The 14913-nt window shown below is 48.3% G+C and overlaps 1 protein-coding gene and 1 long non-coding RNA gene across 12 annotated transcripts in view; one reads left to right on the forward strand and one right to left on the reverse strand.

The window, feature by feature from the left end:
- The window catches only part of LOC142765195 (uncharacterized), a 40159-nt gene extending 31536 nt beyond the window's left edge, over nt 1-8623 (reverse strand). Inside the window, exons 1-2 of the long non-coding RNA XR_012884093.1 lie at nt 8421-8623; nt 8283-8345 (exon numbers count right to left, since the gene is read on the reverse strand). This is a non-coding gene — a long non-coding RNA (uncharacterized LOC142765195). The remainder of the gene's footprint in view (nt 1-8282; nt 8346-8420) is intronic.
- A 60-nt stretch (nt 8624-8683) lies between these two features.
- Nucleotides 8684-14913, forward strand: part of MED17 (mediator complex subunit 17) — a 258928-nt gene continuing 252698 nt past the window's right edge. For 4 of the 11 annotated variants that reach the window (XM_075865803.1, XM_037419252.2, XM_037419253.2 and 1 more), the window contains exon 1: nt 8709-8929. Coding sequence is in view for 4 of the 11 variants with exons in the window: in XM_037419252.2 (XP_037275149.1) it covers nt 8926-8929 (4 nt within the window). In the remaining 7 variants the exon portion in view is untranslated. Of the gene's footprint in view, nt 8930-14913 lie in introns of all 11 variants that reach the window. The other 7 variants (XM_075865805.1, XM_075865809.1, XM_075865806.1 and 4 more) reach the window with 4 other exon arrangements.

Consider the following 14913-nt stretch of genomic DNA (forward strand, 5'->3'; position numbering starts at 1 on the left):
TCCGTTACTTGCCCATTTCGACGAATTCGTCGAGACAGAAATACATACTGACGCAAGCAGCGTAGGTCTTGGCGCCGTTCTTGTGCAGAGGGCTGGCGGACTTGAAAGGGTTATTAGTTACGCCAGCCGATCGCTATCAAAGCAGAAGCAAATTATTCCACAACAGAAAAGGAGTGCCTCGCCATCATCTCGGCTACGTCGAAATTTCACCCCTACCTCTACGGCAGGCCCTTCAAAGTTGCGAGCGGCCACCACGCCTTGTGTTGGCTAGCCACCTTGAAGGACCCTTCAAGTCGCCTCGCACGATGGAGCCTGAGACTTCAAGAATATGACATTACTGTCATTTACAAGTCCGGCAAAAAACACTCCGACGCCGACTGTCTCTCTCGTGCGCCTGTCGACCAACCGCTACCCGACGACCCGGATGACGACTACTTCTTGGGAACGATAACTACCGACGACTTCGCTGAACGACAGCGGGCCGACCCGGAACTTAAGGCCCTAATAGAATACCTCGAAGGCAGGACCGCCAAATTCCCGAAGGTATTCAAGCGCGCACTTGCATCGTTCTTTCTACGAAACGGTCTTCTACAAAAGAAAAACTTTTCACCGCTTCGAGCTAAGTACCTCCTTGTGGTGCCTTCAGCTCTGCGACCAGAACTCCTGCAGGCCCTGCACGACGATCCGACGGCAGGGCCCCTCGGTGTTTCTCGCACGCTCGCGAGGATACAAGAAAGGTACTACTGGTCACGTCTTACCACCAACGTCACTCGTTATATGAGGACATGCCGAGACTGTCAGCGACGCAAGACACCGCCGACAAGGCCAGCGGGACTTCTGCAGCCAATTGATCCACCTTGCCGACCTTTCCAGCAGATTGGTATGGACCTACTGGGGCCGTTCCCGACGTCGGCTTTCGGAAACAAGTGGATCGTGGTAGCTATCGACTACCTCACCCGCTACGCCGAGACAAAAGCCCTGCCAAAAGGCAGTGCATCCCAGGTAGCTAAGTTCTTCGTCGAAAATATCGTCCTACGTCACGGCGCCCCGGAGGTCCTTATCACCGACAGAGAAACGGCATTCACTGCCGACTTAACTCAAGCGATCTTGGCATACAGCCAGACAAACCACCACCGGACGACAGCGTACCACCCACAGACCAACGGCCTCACCGAGCGGCTTAACAAGACGATCGCCGACATGCTGCCAATCTACGTCGATGTTGAACACAAGACGTGGGACGCCATTCTTCCGTATGTGACCTTCGCATACAACACAGCGGTGCAGGAGACGACGCAGATATCTCCATACAAATTGGTCTACGGAAGGAGCCTGGCAATGACGCTCGATGCCATGTTACCCAACGTTACCGACGAAGAAAGCCTCGGTGTGAGCGAGTACTTTCAACGCGCCGAAGAAGCCCGACAACTTGCGCGTTTCCGTATCAAGAATCAACAGACGACCGACAGCCACCGTTACAACCTTCGACGACGCTTCGTGGAATACCAGCCCGGTGAACGTGTTCTGGTGTGGACGCCGATACGCCGACGTGGACTAAGTGAAAAGCTTCTGCGACGGTACTTCGGACCGTACAAGGTGGTTAGACATCTCGGCCCACTTGATTACGAGGTTGTCCCCGACGGCATCACGAACTCTCAACGACGCCGGTCGCGACCTGAAGTCGTCTATGTCGCGCGTCTCAAGCCGTTTCATGCGCGTTAACAAACTGAAACAGTGTTTTTTTTGTATTATTGTTGTATCGTAATTTATTCATTGTACTTTCTTGCTTTATTATTGTACCCTTCATCTTTAGTTAAAGCATCGGGACAATGCCTTTTTTCAGAGGGGGGGCAATGCCACGTTCCATTTCCCAAGTTTTTGTTATCGTCCCAAAACACCACACGATTCTCAGCGCAAACCGCGCCTGCAGTTTTCGAGAAGGTTCCGGACTGTAGTAGATCATTTCGATAAGATCCCGCCCACTGTGCGAACGGTACAGATTGTTCTGGAACCTACGCCACCACCAGCGATAACGCTAGAACATTCCACGGCAAGAGTATAAATTCCGACGCGCTTCGCCGCTTGTCAGTTGTTGATCGGAGGCCGACGCTCCGTTCGCCGCTTTCAGTCCGAGACTGCTATCTGTGCGAGACTGCTCCTGTAATAGGACTTTCCGTTTACCACGCACAGGTTCGCCCAAATAAACAGTTAAATCACAACACGAAGTCTCCTGTCTTCGGCCACGTCACAACCCCTTGACAATATCATACAAAATGATCTTGATCAAATTGAAACCTAGTGTTCCAATTCATTCATGAAACTCAACATCTGGAAATGCAAAGTGATTCAGATATTCTGTAAGCGCTCAAACAGTAGTTACACGTACTCCCTAAACTCGATAGCTTTATTCTCCGTCGAATGATATCGTTATCTTGGTCTCACAATGAATAAAAAGTTGACATGGTCCGATCACATCACAAAATTAGCTGCGGATACTACTAAATCACTTGGTTACATTAGACGTTCTCTTTCCTTGTGTCCCTCAGCCAGGCGAAAACTGGCGTATGAAACATTTAGAATAAGCTTGAATATGCCTGAACTATTTGGAGCCTTCATCAACCATAGTTCATTAACGTTTTGGAATCTATACAGAACCGTGCGGCCAGATTCATCTCTTCCAGGTACAAGCGTGATGAAAGCATCAGTGCCATAAAGTCATCCCTGGGACTCGAGTCATTATCATTTCGACGTAAGATTGTATGGCTGTGCTTGTTTCATAGGATCTATTACAACTTCCCTCAACTTCGTGGTTTACTCCTAAACCCCCAACACCGTACATCTCGTCGCCTTTCTAACTCTTGCAGCATCCAGCGGTTGCATGGTTCAACGTCTTCTTTCAATCAGTCTTGATTGATTTGTGGGGTTTAACGTCCCAAAAACACCATTTGATTATGAGAGACGCCGTAGTGGAGGGCTCCGGAAATTTTGACCACCTGGGGTTCTTTAACGTGCACCCAAATCTGAGTACACGGGTCTACAACATTTCCGCCTCCATCGGAAATGCAGCCACCGCAGCCGGGGATCGAACCCGCGACCTGCGGGTCAGCAGCCGAGTACCTTAGCCACTAGACCACCGCGGCGGGGCTTCAATCAGTCTTTCTTGCAGATCGCCATTGCAGAGTGGAATATATTGCCAGATAGTGTAGTCACCGAGCGTAACCCCATTGTGTTTAAGCAGTTGCTTACTGATTACCTCACGTAATATTCATTACGACCTTACACTGTTCTTCATGTCTCTTTAAATTGTAATGTTTTTATTTTGCACCTAAACAGGTAATCTATTTCACTGAGATGTGTGTTTCAAAGTTGTGACCTGACGAGTCTCATGTCTAACTTTCTATGTTACTCTACCCCCGCCCCCCCCTTTTGTATTACCCCACAGGGGCCTTTAAGGAAAAATAAATGATGATGATGATGATGATGATGAAGAAGAAGAAGCTAGAGACCACAAGAGCGCACAGAAAGGGTTTGAGCATTCGCACGTGCTATCATACCGGTGTCACACGAGCACTTTTGATTGCAATCAGCTAGGGCGTCGGCTCTAAACTAGATCCGGTGCAGCAGCGACAGACCTGTCGATCTCGATCAAAAGTATTTCAGGGACACCAGTATTAGTCACCGCTAACTGCCCAAACTAATCGGATCAAATACGGTGCAGCTGTCATCTAACTGCGATATGAAAGGGTACGATATAGCATACAAGAACCCGCGTGACAGAGGTGTCGTCAGTACAGTGTGTCGGACCCTAAATCTCATTCGGAAGTATGTCTGCACAAACATGATCACGCCTACGCAACGCTACGGTTCGCATGAACCAGCCAACACTAATGTATCATCAAATGTGAAGGGAACTATATTTGTCAAACAAACCACCGCACAGCACACACAAGACAGCAAGCACTTGAGCAGATCACATCAACGCGGGATGTTGGTCATTCAACGCTACCGCTTGCACGAAACACCCACGGTGCTTGATCTACCCCATTTGAAGGATAGGTCGGCCGAGGATCACTGCGGCATCACCATATTCGCAAGGAATATTACCGCAATCCATACGCACTGCCGCACAACACAGGAATCAACTTTGACCAAAACAATGACCAAAATAGAGGAAGCGCTGACAATCTACGTCAGCGCACCGCTAAGGACTAAAGCGCCTATGGATGTTCGCGCGATTTCGTACCTAGGCCGCACGTGGTCATCAAAAAAGCACCTAGCACACGGCCACTTATATTAGTTCGCGCCATGACTCGCCGTGGTGCTGCAGTCACCGGCTTTTTTCTTTTGCCACCCCGCGGAGGAGGTGCACGTGCATTGAACAGCAATATTTTGTAGGAGAGCCTAGACTTTCTCTTTTTCGTAGGGCAGGGATTTAGTTTTGTAATTATAGAGTGAGACAAGTCATAGGGACAATTGGTGTCGGAACGACATGGTTAAAAAGACTGTAAAGTGTTCAGGATGTGGGGTGGCTTTAAAAGGGTACCCAAGTGCAGAAGCGGAAGGAGAAGAGGCTGACGCGAAGTGTAGGCAATGTGAGGTCGAGGAAAAAATGGAGAAAATGATGGTTGCCCAGAGTAACCTGCTGATGAGAATCACCGAGCTCGAGATTGCGTTGGCGACAGAGCAAGAGAAAACGAGGGCTATGAGAGAAAGGCTGAAGTCCGCCGAGGAAGCACAAGCCAAGGGGAGAACAGAAGCGGCCTACGGAGAGAACAGTAGGGAACCGGCAACCAGAACGGCAGAGAAGAAAGAGCAAGCAAGTTCGGACAAAACAGGTTCAGCTGGTTCAATAGTCGCAAGGCCCAGCTTCAGCGTAGTGGTGGTGGGACTGGGAGGGGACAAAGCAGATGGCGTCACAGGTGCAAGTAACCCCCAGGTGCAGGACGCTCCAGCTGAAAAGTCACAGCATGTGATAATCGCCGGGGACTCGAATTTAAATCGATGCACAAAAGCCATAAAATAGACGGTAAGAGGTCACAAGAGGGTTGCAGTAGGGGCATTCCCAGGACGCAAGCTGGAAGCAGTCATGAGGCAATCGGGCGCAAAACTGAAAACTACAGCTGATAGACGAAACCTCGTGATAATTTCAGGCGGTTTAAACGATGACTTAAATGAAGATACAGCAGGACTAGCAACCACACTGGCGAAAGGTGTCGATGACATGCGCGCCACTTCTCCTCAGGTACAGGTAGTGATATGCACGATACCGTCGGTACCGTTGAGTGATGTCAACCTGCAAAAAGCGGTTGTCAACGCAAACCAAGAGATATGGCAGATGAGTCGAGAGAAAGGCTTTGAGGTGGTTGAAATAAACAGAGAGGTGCATAGGTGGGGTGGTTTTCAACGAGACAAAATTCCCTCCGATGGGCAGCTAGTTCATGAGGTGGGTTGGCGGCTTGCAGGACGAGCAGTAGCTTTTTTGGAGGGCAAGCGAGCCCTTCGGGGTGCAGGATAGCTAGTAACGAGGAAAACAACCAGGGGGACTCTTTGACAGGTGGTATGGACAGATACAATTCCATAGTGGCACCAGTATCTGAGATAGGTAGAGTCCGGGGCAGAAATAGACGTAGCCACGAGCGCCGAGCCAATTCAGACATAGGGTATATTAAGATGCAGGGTGGTAGGAACAGGCTGAAGTGGGAAGAGATAGAAGAACAGCTAAGGGAGGAGAGGCCGATGGTATACGGTTTTGTAGAAACACATCTCAGCGACATGGTACAACCTTCTAAAAATGCAGACTACGCGTTTGAATATTGTAATAGAACAGAAGGCAGCAGAAAGGGGGGTGGTATTGGGGCATTCATTCATAAAAGTACAGACTGGCAAAGGGTCCAGCAGGAGTGTGAGGAACATTTATGGCTGAAAGGGAAAGTGGCAGGGCAAATGACACTCCTTGGTTTCGTGTACTTGTGGACGGGAGCAAAGGCCAGAGAGGAAAGCCAGGCAATGGTACAGTGTATATCAAATGACATTCAGGAATTCGGAGGAGAGTGCGAAATAATTATACTAGGAGATATGAATGCGCACATAGAAGATATAGATGGGTATACCGACCCGACAGGCAAAATGATCATGGATATGTGTGAAAGGCTTGATTTGATTATTTGCAACAATATTGAGAAGTGTGAAGGGCAAATAACATGGGAGGTGGGAAGGCTGCTGTCGATGATAGATTACGCACTGATCTCACATAGGATGCATGATAAGCTCAGGGGAATGCAGATAGATTAAGGTGGCTCCAGAAGTCTGGGTAGTGATAACAAAAGTATCAAGCTATGTTTTGGAAGAGCAGTGAAAGTGGGAAGGAGACAAGGTGAGTAAATCCAGGGAAATTTTTATTCAGAAAGGCTAATTGAAATAGCCACTAAACAAATTGAGAAAGTAATCACAGAGGATAATAAAGCAGTGTGGACATACACGAATCTAATTAGACTGTTTGAGCTAAAACTTGCCAAGGCACGGGACAAGTCACCCCGGAAAAGAAGACACAAATCCAAAAGTTGATGGGATGAGGAAGTTAAGAGAGCTATAGCAAAACGTCATGAAGCCTCGAGAGAACACAGACATGCTAAGCAGTGGGGTGAACCGACAGATGATGTTGAAAGAAAATGGGAAATTTTTCTAAGCTGTAGAAGGGATGTATCCCTTCTGATCAATGAAAAGATGAGAAGAAAGGGAGCTCAGTGGCTGGCAGAAGCACATAAAAATTGTAGGAAGGCAGCTGCAAAAATTTTAGAACCATCTAAACTCCCTAAGAAACGAGACAAGCCTAGAGCAGAGGTTTATAACTACAGCCCAAGGTGCTAGCCTAGAAGGGGACGAAGCTATTGAATATATAAGAACAAGGGTGACAGAAAAATTTCAACAAAGAAGTACTTTATGCGCCACAATAGACAAGGACGAATCAAGTGGTGCAATGGCTCCATTTTCACAACGAGAGTGGGAAAGGGCTGAGAAAAGGGTTCCGAGTAGTACATTAACAGGCCCACATGGCATTCCAATTAGGCTGATAAAGACATTAGGTCCGAAGTCTAAGCAGGCTTTGAGAGAGGCAGTGAGCAAAATAATAATCGATGGTGAAGTTCCTGATGGATGGAAACTTAGCAGGATGAGCATGATCTATAAAGGAAAGGGGGACAAAGCTGACATAAACAACTACCGTCCTATAACAGTGACATCAGTGGTCAACAGGCTGGCGATGCAGATTATATAGGAAAGACTGCAGGCATGGATAGAAGATGAGGGTTGTTGGGGAACTGCAGAATGGGTTTCGGAAACACAGGAGGTTGGAAGAGAATCTGTTCTCATTGTCGCAGTGCATCGAAATAGCAGAAAAGGAACACAGGCCCCTGTGGCTAGCATTCTTGGATATCAAGGGAGCGTATGATAGCGTGGTTCAAGAGGAATTGTGGGGAATACTGGACACACTAGGCGTGGAACATGTAGTCACTAATCTCTTAAAGGGTATCTATAGAGGTAACAAGGTAGTTATAAAGTGGGAAAAACAGGTATCCAAGCCCACAGAGGTGAAACGGGTACTTATGCAGGGGTGTCCACTGCCACCCTTGTTATTCATTATGTACCTACAAGGATTAGATGCCAAATTAGAGGGAAGTGGACTTGGCTTCAACCTCTCTTTTGTCAAACAAGGAAAACTCATGGAACAGGCACTACCAGCATTGATGTTCGCAGATGATATAGTGCTAATGGCCGACAACAAAGAAGATTTGCAGAGATTGGTGGACATCTGCGGTAATGAGGGAGATAGGTTAGATTTTAGATTCGGTAAGGAAAAATCAGCAGTCACGATTTTTAATGACAATGAAGGTAGTGAGCTTAGGATACAGGAGGTCACGCTCGAGATAACAGATAAACACAAATCTCTGGGCGTATGGATAAGCAATTGGGCCGAGTACCTAAGGGAACACGAAATATATGTAACGACTAAGGGTAACAGGAATGCAGCAGTGATGAAAAATAGGGCATTGCGGAATTACAATTGGTATGGTGTTGTGAGAGGAATTTGGAAAGGGGTCATGGTTCCTTGTCTAACGTTCGGCAAAGCAGTCGTGCATGAGATCAGAATTTCAAGCAAGATTAGAAATAAAGCAACGTGGAATATGTAGGCTTCTTTTAGGAGCTCATAGGAATACACCAAACCAGGGAGTACAAGGTGATATTGCGACAAAATAACATGTTCAGCCCCTTAGGCACCAACTCACCTAAGAAGAAATTGTAGGCGCTGTCATGTTACTTGGCAGAATGCGGCGGTGCTCACAATCTTGCTGAATGCAAAAACACAAAATATTGCGTTTTCTAGTTAGTTTTGTTGTGAAGAGATAGCAATACACATTACTTACCTCCATCATTGTTTGGATTTTGGATTTTGATACATGGAGCCTATGCAGAGTTTTGCAACTCGTATGATTGAATAACTCTGGCTGCAATGGGTCAAAGGCGCGCAACGGTCATAGGAGGTGCTATAGAACCTCTTTGGCACCGTCGTTCCCTTTGCGTTTCGTGCTGGCGCTACTGCAGGGTGTTTTGGCGATACATTTTCTCGCACTTTCGGCCACAATACCATGTCCAATTTGGCAACACTGGGTAGCCGTCATAATAGTAGTTTTTTTTTAATTTACAGGCCGCGTCGCCGGTAATTTTCGTAGTAGTATTTCTGTGGTATTAGTGTGTTGGTGTTCTGTGCTGTTATGGTGGTCTGTAAAGTGGGACAGGTGTTCTCTGTGGTGGTGAGTTTTATGTGTAAAAGCGTCATGTGCGCAAACGAAGTTTACGGCCCGATTGATACTTGCGTATCGTAGAGTACCGCTTGCCGCGTCTGCTGTGAGCACCTCCATCGCCGCCGGTATGGGTGAGCTCTCTTTCACGTACTTTGATCGGCCGCCGGTTTAATTCAGCTCAATGGGGCAGGGAGCACACGGAACACTGCTTTGCTCACCGAGGAGTGCATGCTGCTTTTCGGCCCGCTTGCGGCACGGAAAATGTGCTCGCTCGCAGCTGTGATGTTCTTCTGCGTCGTTGAGCGCGTTCGATGCTTTAACGGCGGCTATCCCCCCTGCCACTTTTTTGGTTTATATGTGATTTTAAACGTGGGAGTGCCAGTCAGCACCATCTGTAGCCATAGCGGCGAGTGTGGAGCACCTTTTTATGAGCTTGTGTGGTGTCACGTAGCACGTGAACTTATTACGAGCGGCAGCTGACCAATTAGTACCTCGTATACAACCTAGAGGCACCAAGTCCGCCAGTACGAGACCCTCGTTAATGAATGAGGGAAAGAAGTGTATACTTGAGGGTTCGTTTTTCCGTGTTTTGACACAGTATTGTTACCAATAAATATAGCACCTGGTACTATACAAACTATTTATTTAGGGCGAACCTGGGCCCGTAACTCAAAACTAAATGGTCAACCAAAATGCCTTTGCTCGCTGTCTTCAACTTCGTCGGTCTCTTCCTCTTCACTTCGAGTCTCGTGCCGGTCCCGTGGCATAGCATCGTGGCGCGTGCAGGACGGCGTTCCATAGCGCGGCTTTCTTGCCACTTTTGTGGCGGCTTTTAGAACGCAGATCGTTGCACGCGTCTTCTGCGACTATTAAACTGTGGCGTTAGTCCCCCTTCAGCACGCATTGCCCCGATGCGCGCTGCCGGCTGACAGTTTGTAAACAATAGGACTTGTCCTTGTGTTTGACGACGTGAGTCAGTTCCCTTGTTCAGTTCCTGTCGTCGTACTACATGTACAACTTCCGGGAGATTCCGGCGTCGTGTTGTGCATACTTCAGGAATCACTTCGTAGTTTAACGGGCCTAGCTGAGGAAGAACCCTGTAAGGTTCAAAATAACGCCGCATAAGCTTTTCTGACAAGCCACGTGCACGTACAGGCGTCCAGACCCACACTTGGTCTCCAGGGGAGTACTGAACGTTCCTTCGTCTTAGATTGTAATGGTGTGCGTCGACGTCCTGCTGTTAAATGATGCGGTTCGGTGCTAGTTGTCACACCTCTTCTGCCCTCTCTACATATTTGCTGATGTCAAGGTCCTCTTCACAGGCAGCATCGCCTCTAATGTCGTTATTACTGTCCGACCATAAACAAGTTGAAATGGCGTGAAATGGGTTGTCTCTTGTGCTGCAGTATTGTATGCAAATGTAGCATACGGTAATATGGTGTCCCAAGTGTGATGCTCGACGTCCACTTACATCGCGATCATGTCAGCAAGCAACCTATTCAGACTTTCAGTTAACCCATTAGTTTGCGGATGGTACGCTGTAGTTCTGTGGTTGGTGTGCATCAGTTTCATGACAGATTGTACTAGCCTGGCAGTGAACGCAGTTTCTTTGTCAGTTATAAGGACTTTAGGTGTGCCATGTCGCCGCACTATCTGGTTCACAAAAGACTGGGCCACTTCATTTTCCGTTCCTTTTGTGAGAGAAGACGTCTCGGCATACCGGGTCATGTAGTCGGTCGCTACAACTATCCAGCACTTCCCGAACGATGACATAGGAAATGGTCCTAGCAAATCCATTCCGACCTGCTCAAATGGGACTTTCAATGGCTCTATCGGTTTCAAAAGACCTGCTGGCCTTAGGGGTGGTACTTTGCGTCTTTGGCATTCCCGGCATGATCTTACATAATGCTGTACTGAATCTATCATATTTGGCCAGTAATATCTCTGGTGGATTTTCCCCAAAATCCTACTAATGCCCAAGTGACCTGCTGATGGGTCATCATGGCACGCTTCTAAAATTTCCACTTGCAGTGACGGTGGTATCGGAAGCAGGAACATTTCGCCGGTGTGTTCGAAGTTTCTCTTGTAGAGAACGTTGTTGCGGAGGACGTAGGAACGTAGTCCACGAACCAAAACTCGTGGTACTTCGACTTGCTGCCCCTCTAAGTATTGAATGAGCAGAAGTAACTCTGGGTCTATTCACTGATCTTGAGCCATCTGCGACACATTCACAGCTCCAAGAAATGCGGAATCTTCTTCATGCTCAGGAGATGAGGTCTGGACTGGGGCTCGTGACTAGCAATCCGCGTCGTTGTGCTTGTGGCCAGACTTGTAGACTACGGTGATGTCATATTCCTGTAGACGCAGGCTCCATCTAGCCAGTCTTCTGGAAGGAACCTTGAGGTTTGCAAGCCAACACAACGAATGATGGTTGCTGATGGCTCGAAATGGTCTACCGTATAAATATGGACGGAACTTACTGATGGCCCATATAACTGCAGACATTCCTTTTTTGTAGCTGAATAATCATACTCAGCTTTCGACAGAGTGCGGCTTGCATAAGAAATAACTTTTTCTTCCCCGTCCTGCCACTGAACAAGAATAGCACCGAGGCCAATGTTGCTGGCATTTGTATGAATGCCTGTTTTGGCATCTTCATCAAAATGGGCGAGTATGGTAGGTGACTGCAGACGCCGTCGTAACTCACACAAGGTGTCTCCTTGCTCCTGCTGCCAGATGAATGTTAAACCTTCCTTCGTAAGCTGTGTCAGTGGTTCCCCAATCTTGGAGAAGTTTTCAACGAAGCGCCTATAGTAAGCACAAAGCCCCAGGAAACGTCGCATAGCCTTTTTGTCTCTTGGCCTTGGGAAATTTTTGACCGCAGTGATCTTATCCGGGTCTGGGCGGACACCGTAAGAACTGACAATGTGCCCGAGGAACCGAAGCTCGCGGAATCCAAAGTGGCACTTTTCGGGTTTGATTTTAAGTGCAGCTGTGTGAATAGCGTCCAGTACTGTTCTCAATCTCTGTACGTGCTGCTCAAACGTAGTGGAAAAAATTACTACGTCATCAAGATAGACAAGGCATGACTGGCATTTGAGGCTGGAGAGCAGTGTCCATCATCCTCTGGAAAGTAGCGGGAGCAGAACACAAACCAAATGGGAGTAGTTTGAACTCGTAGAGTCTGTCGGGTGTCATAAACGCCGTCTTCTCACGATCTCGTTCGTCAACTTCTATTTGCCAGTACCCGCTCTTTAGGTCCATCGATGAAAAAAAGTGAGCATTGCGCAGTTTATCTAACGTATCCTCGACTCGTGGGAGTGGGTACACGTCCCGCTTTGTGACGAGGTTCAGTTTTCTGTAGTCATCACAGAACCGCATGGTGTTGTCCTTTTTCTTCACAATACTACTTGCGATGCCCATGGGCTTTAAGAGGGCTGTATGACATCGTCGTCGAGCATTTCCTGTACTTGCTTCTTTATCGCCTCCCTTTCTTTCGGTGCTACTCGGTATGGATGCTGACATACTGGTGTAACATGTCCTTTGATTACAATGCGGTGTTTTGCTACGGGAGTACATCAGACTTTCGATGAAGAGGAAAAACACTCTGCTAATTCTTTTATCAACTTCACAATCTGGTCTTTCTGCACAGATGAAAGCTCCCGGTCAATATCTATTTTCTGGAGGACAGTGTCCACTGTTGAGGAAGTTGTTGGTTCTTTTTCTACGGTGCAAACATCCGAGACTTCTATGTAGTCATGAAGTGATGCTATGGCTGCTCTCTTCGCCACATGCTGTACCTTGTTGGTAAAGTTAGTCAATAGCACATGAGTATATCTGTTCCGCAGGTTCACTAGACCTCTTTGTCCTACGGGGCTGACTAAGTGCCCTCCGGCGGTGCGTATCTGCGGTCCGGTTCAATGAGTGAGCACTTTCTTCAGCTTCTTTGCGAGCATGCTACTTATTACAGAGTAGTCTGTAATAAGGTCTCGATGTCGTCAATGTTGGCTTATAGCTCGGATGTTACGTCGCCATTACTGCAGTTGTCTGTCTTATCCGTTATTGTGTCAGTGTCGTCGTCTGATCTGGTTAACGATAGAGGGCTTTCAGTTTTCCTAAAATCAGCGGCCCTGCCTCCACAAGTGGCTGGTTCTAGTTTTCCTGTCGCGGGCTTGCTGAATGACGCCTCGGTAAAGTAGATGATGGGCGTGGACTCGGCGACCTATTGTGCATCAGTGCAATCGACCGCGATTCATATCGCTGAGTGTTTGGAGAGGCATAGCGCGAAGATAAAAATTCTTCGATTTCGTAAGGGCGCTCACTGTTACGAGGGCAAGGTGCATTCACTGGGAAGCCATGTAGCCCGACCTGACGGTAGTGGCATGTCCGATAAAGATGACCTGCCTCCCCACAGTGGTAGCAGAGGGGTCGCCCGCCGGTCTGCAGTGCGCCATACATCACTTTTGCAGGGTCTCACTTCTGGCATCGGCAGTGGCGTACTGCAAGCAAACGTCGGTGGCATAACGGGAGCTTGTGCAAAGTTCGGGCGTCTGATGTCTTGCCGTACGACTCGCGCATACGAGAGCTGTGGCTGAAGTTCTGGCTGCGTGCGGTGGGGCACCTCAGGCTGTGGTTGAAGAATTGCTTGCCGCACTTCTTCACGTACAACGTCCAGGATTGAGGGTATCGCTGGAGGACTTCGGGTGAGTCGCGGTTACTGGAGCTCCTCCTTAACGATATCTCTCACCATTTCTCGGAGGATGTCTGCGTTGGTAAGGAGGGTTCTTGACTCCGCCCTAACTAAAGAGACGCCGAAGTCTCTGTTGTAGTCGCGCACATTGCTGTAGTGTCCTTTCCATGGTCGTTGCTTTGGACCGGAACACCGCCACAGTTTGCGGTGGATTACGCACCAGGCCTGCAAAAATCTCTTTTACTCCGCGCATTAGGTGCCGCAACTTCTTTTCCTCGGCCATGTTTTGGTCGGCTCGGCGGAAGAGCCGCGACATGTCTTCTATGTACATGGCCACGCTATCGTTATTCCATTGGTTCCTCGCCTAAAGAGCAGCCTCTGCCTTCTCTTTGCGGTCCGTGTTCGGATAGGTTGCAATTAGCTCTCGTCGAAAGTCGTCCCACGACAGCAAGGACGCTTCGTGGTTCTCAAACCACGTACTGGCCGAATCTTAAAGGGCGACGTAAACGTAACAAAGTGTCCGGGCTACGTCCCAACCATTCAAACGTGCAACGCGCTCGAAGCCTCCGAGCCAGTTCTTGGCATCTTCAAAGGTGTCACCGTGGAAGACCTCCGGTGTACGTGGTGAATCCAGGATGAGGTGAGATAGAAATGGCATCGACTGGGTGGCCATTGCAGTAACGCTTGCGCTTGAAGTCTCAACAGGTCTTGCTGGATCAATTAGGGGGCCAAACTCTGGCTGCTCACCTAGTTGTCGGCGACTCATGCGTTGGTGCACAGGTGTTAATTCTGCTGGCTCCAATCTTCTGGGATCTGGGCTTCTCTCCCTTGCCTGTGGTGGGCTTGGAGTCATACCCAGCACCTCGACCAGAATGTTACCAATAAATATAGCACCTTGTACTATACAAACTATTTATTTAGGGTGAACCTGTGCCTGTAACTATAAACAAAATGGTCAGCCAAAATGCCCCTTGCTCGCTGTCTTCAGCTTTGTTGGTCTCTTCCTTTTCACTTTGAGTCTCGTGCCGGTCCCATGGCGTAGCATCGTGGCGCGTGCAGGACGGCGTTCCATGGCGCGGCTTTCTTGCTACCTGTGCGGCGGCTTTTAGAACGCAGATCGCTGTACGTGTCTTCTGCGAATATCGAACTGTGGCAATATTAATGAAATCTAACAGACAATAGTGCCAAGGTAAGTATAGGGGAGGTTATTAGATTGAATCGTAATGTAAATGTGAAGAAAGAAAGGGGGTGAAAAGATAACTTGCCGTAAGCAGGAACCGAACCTGCGACCTTTGAATAACAGGTTCAATGCTCCGCCACTGAGCTACCATGGCGGCTATTCCCCAGTCACTTTTATTGGATTTATATGTAAATTTTAAACGTGGGAGTGTCAGTCAGCACCACCTGTAGCCATGGAGGCGAGTG

This window comes from Rhipicephalus microplus, chromosome 6, assembly GCF_043290135.1.
Source record: "Rhipicephalus microplus isolate Deutch F79 chromosome 6, USDA_Rmic, whole genome shotgun sequence".
NCBI lineage: Eukaryota > Metazoa > Arthropoda > Arachnida > Ixodida > Ixodidae > Rhipicephalus > Rhipicephalus microplus.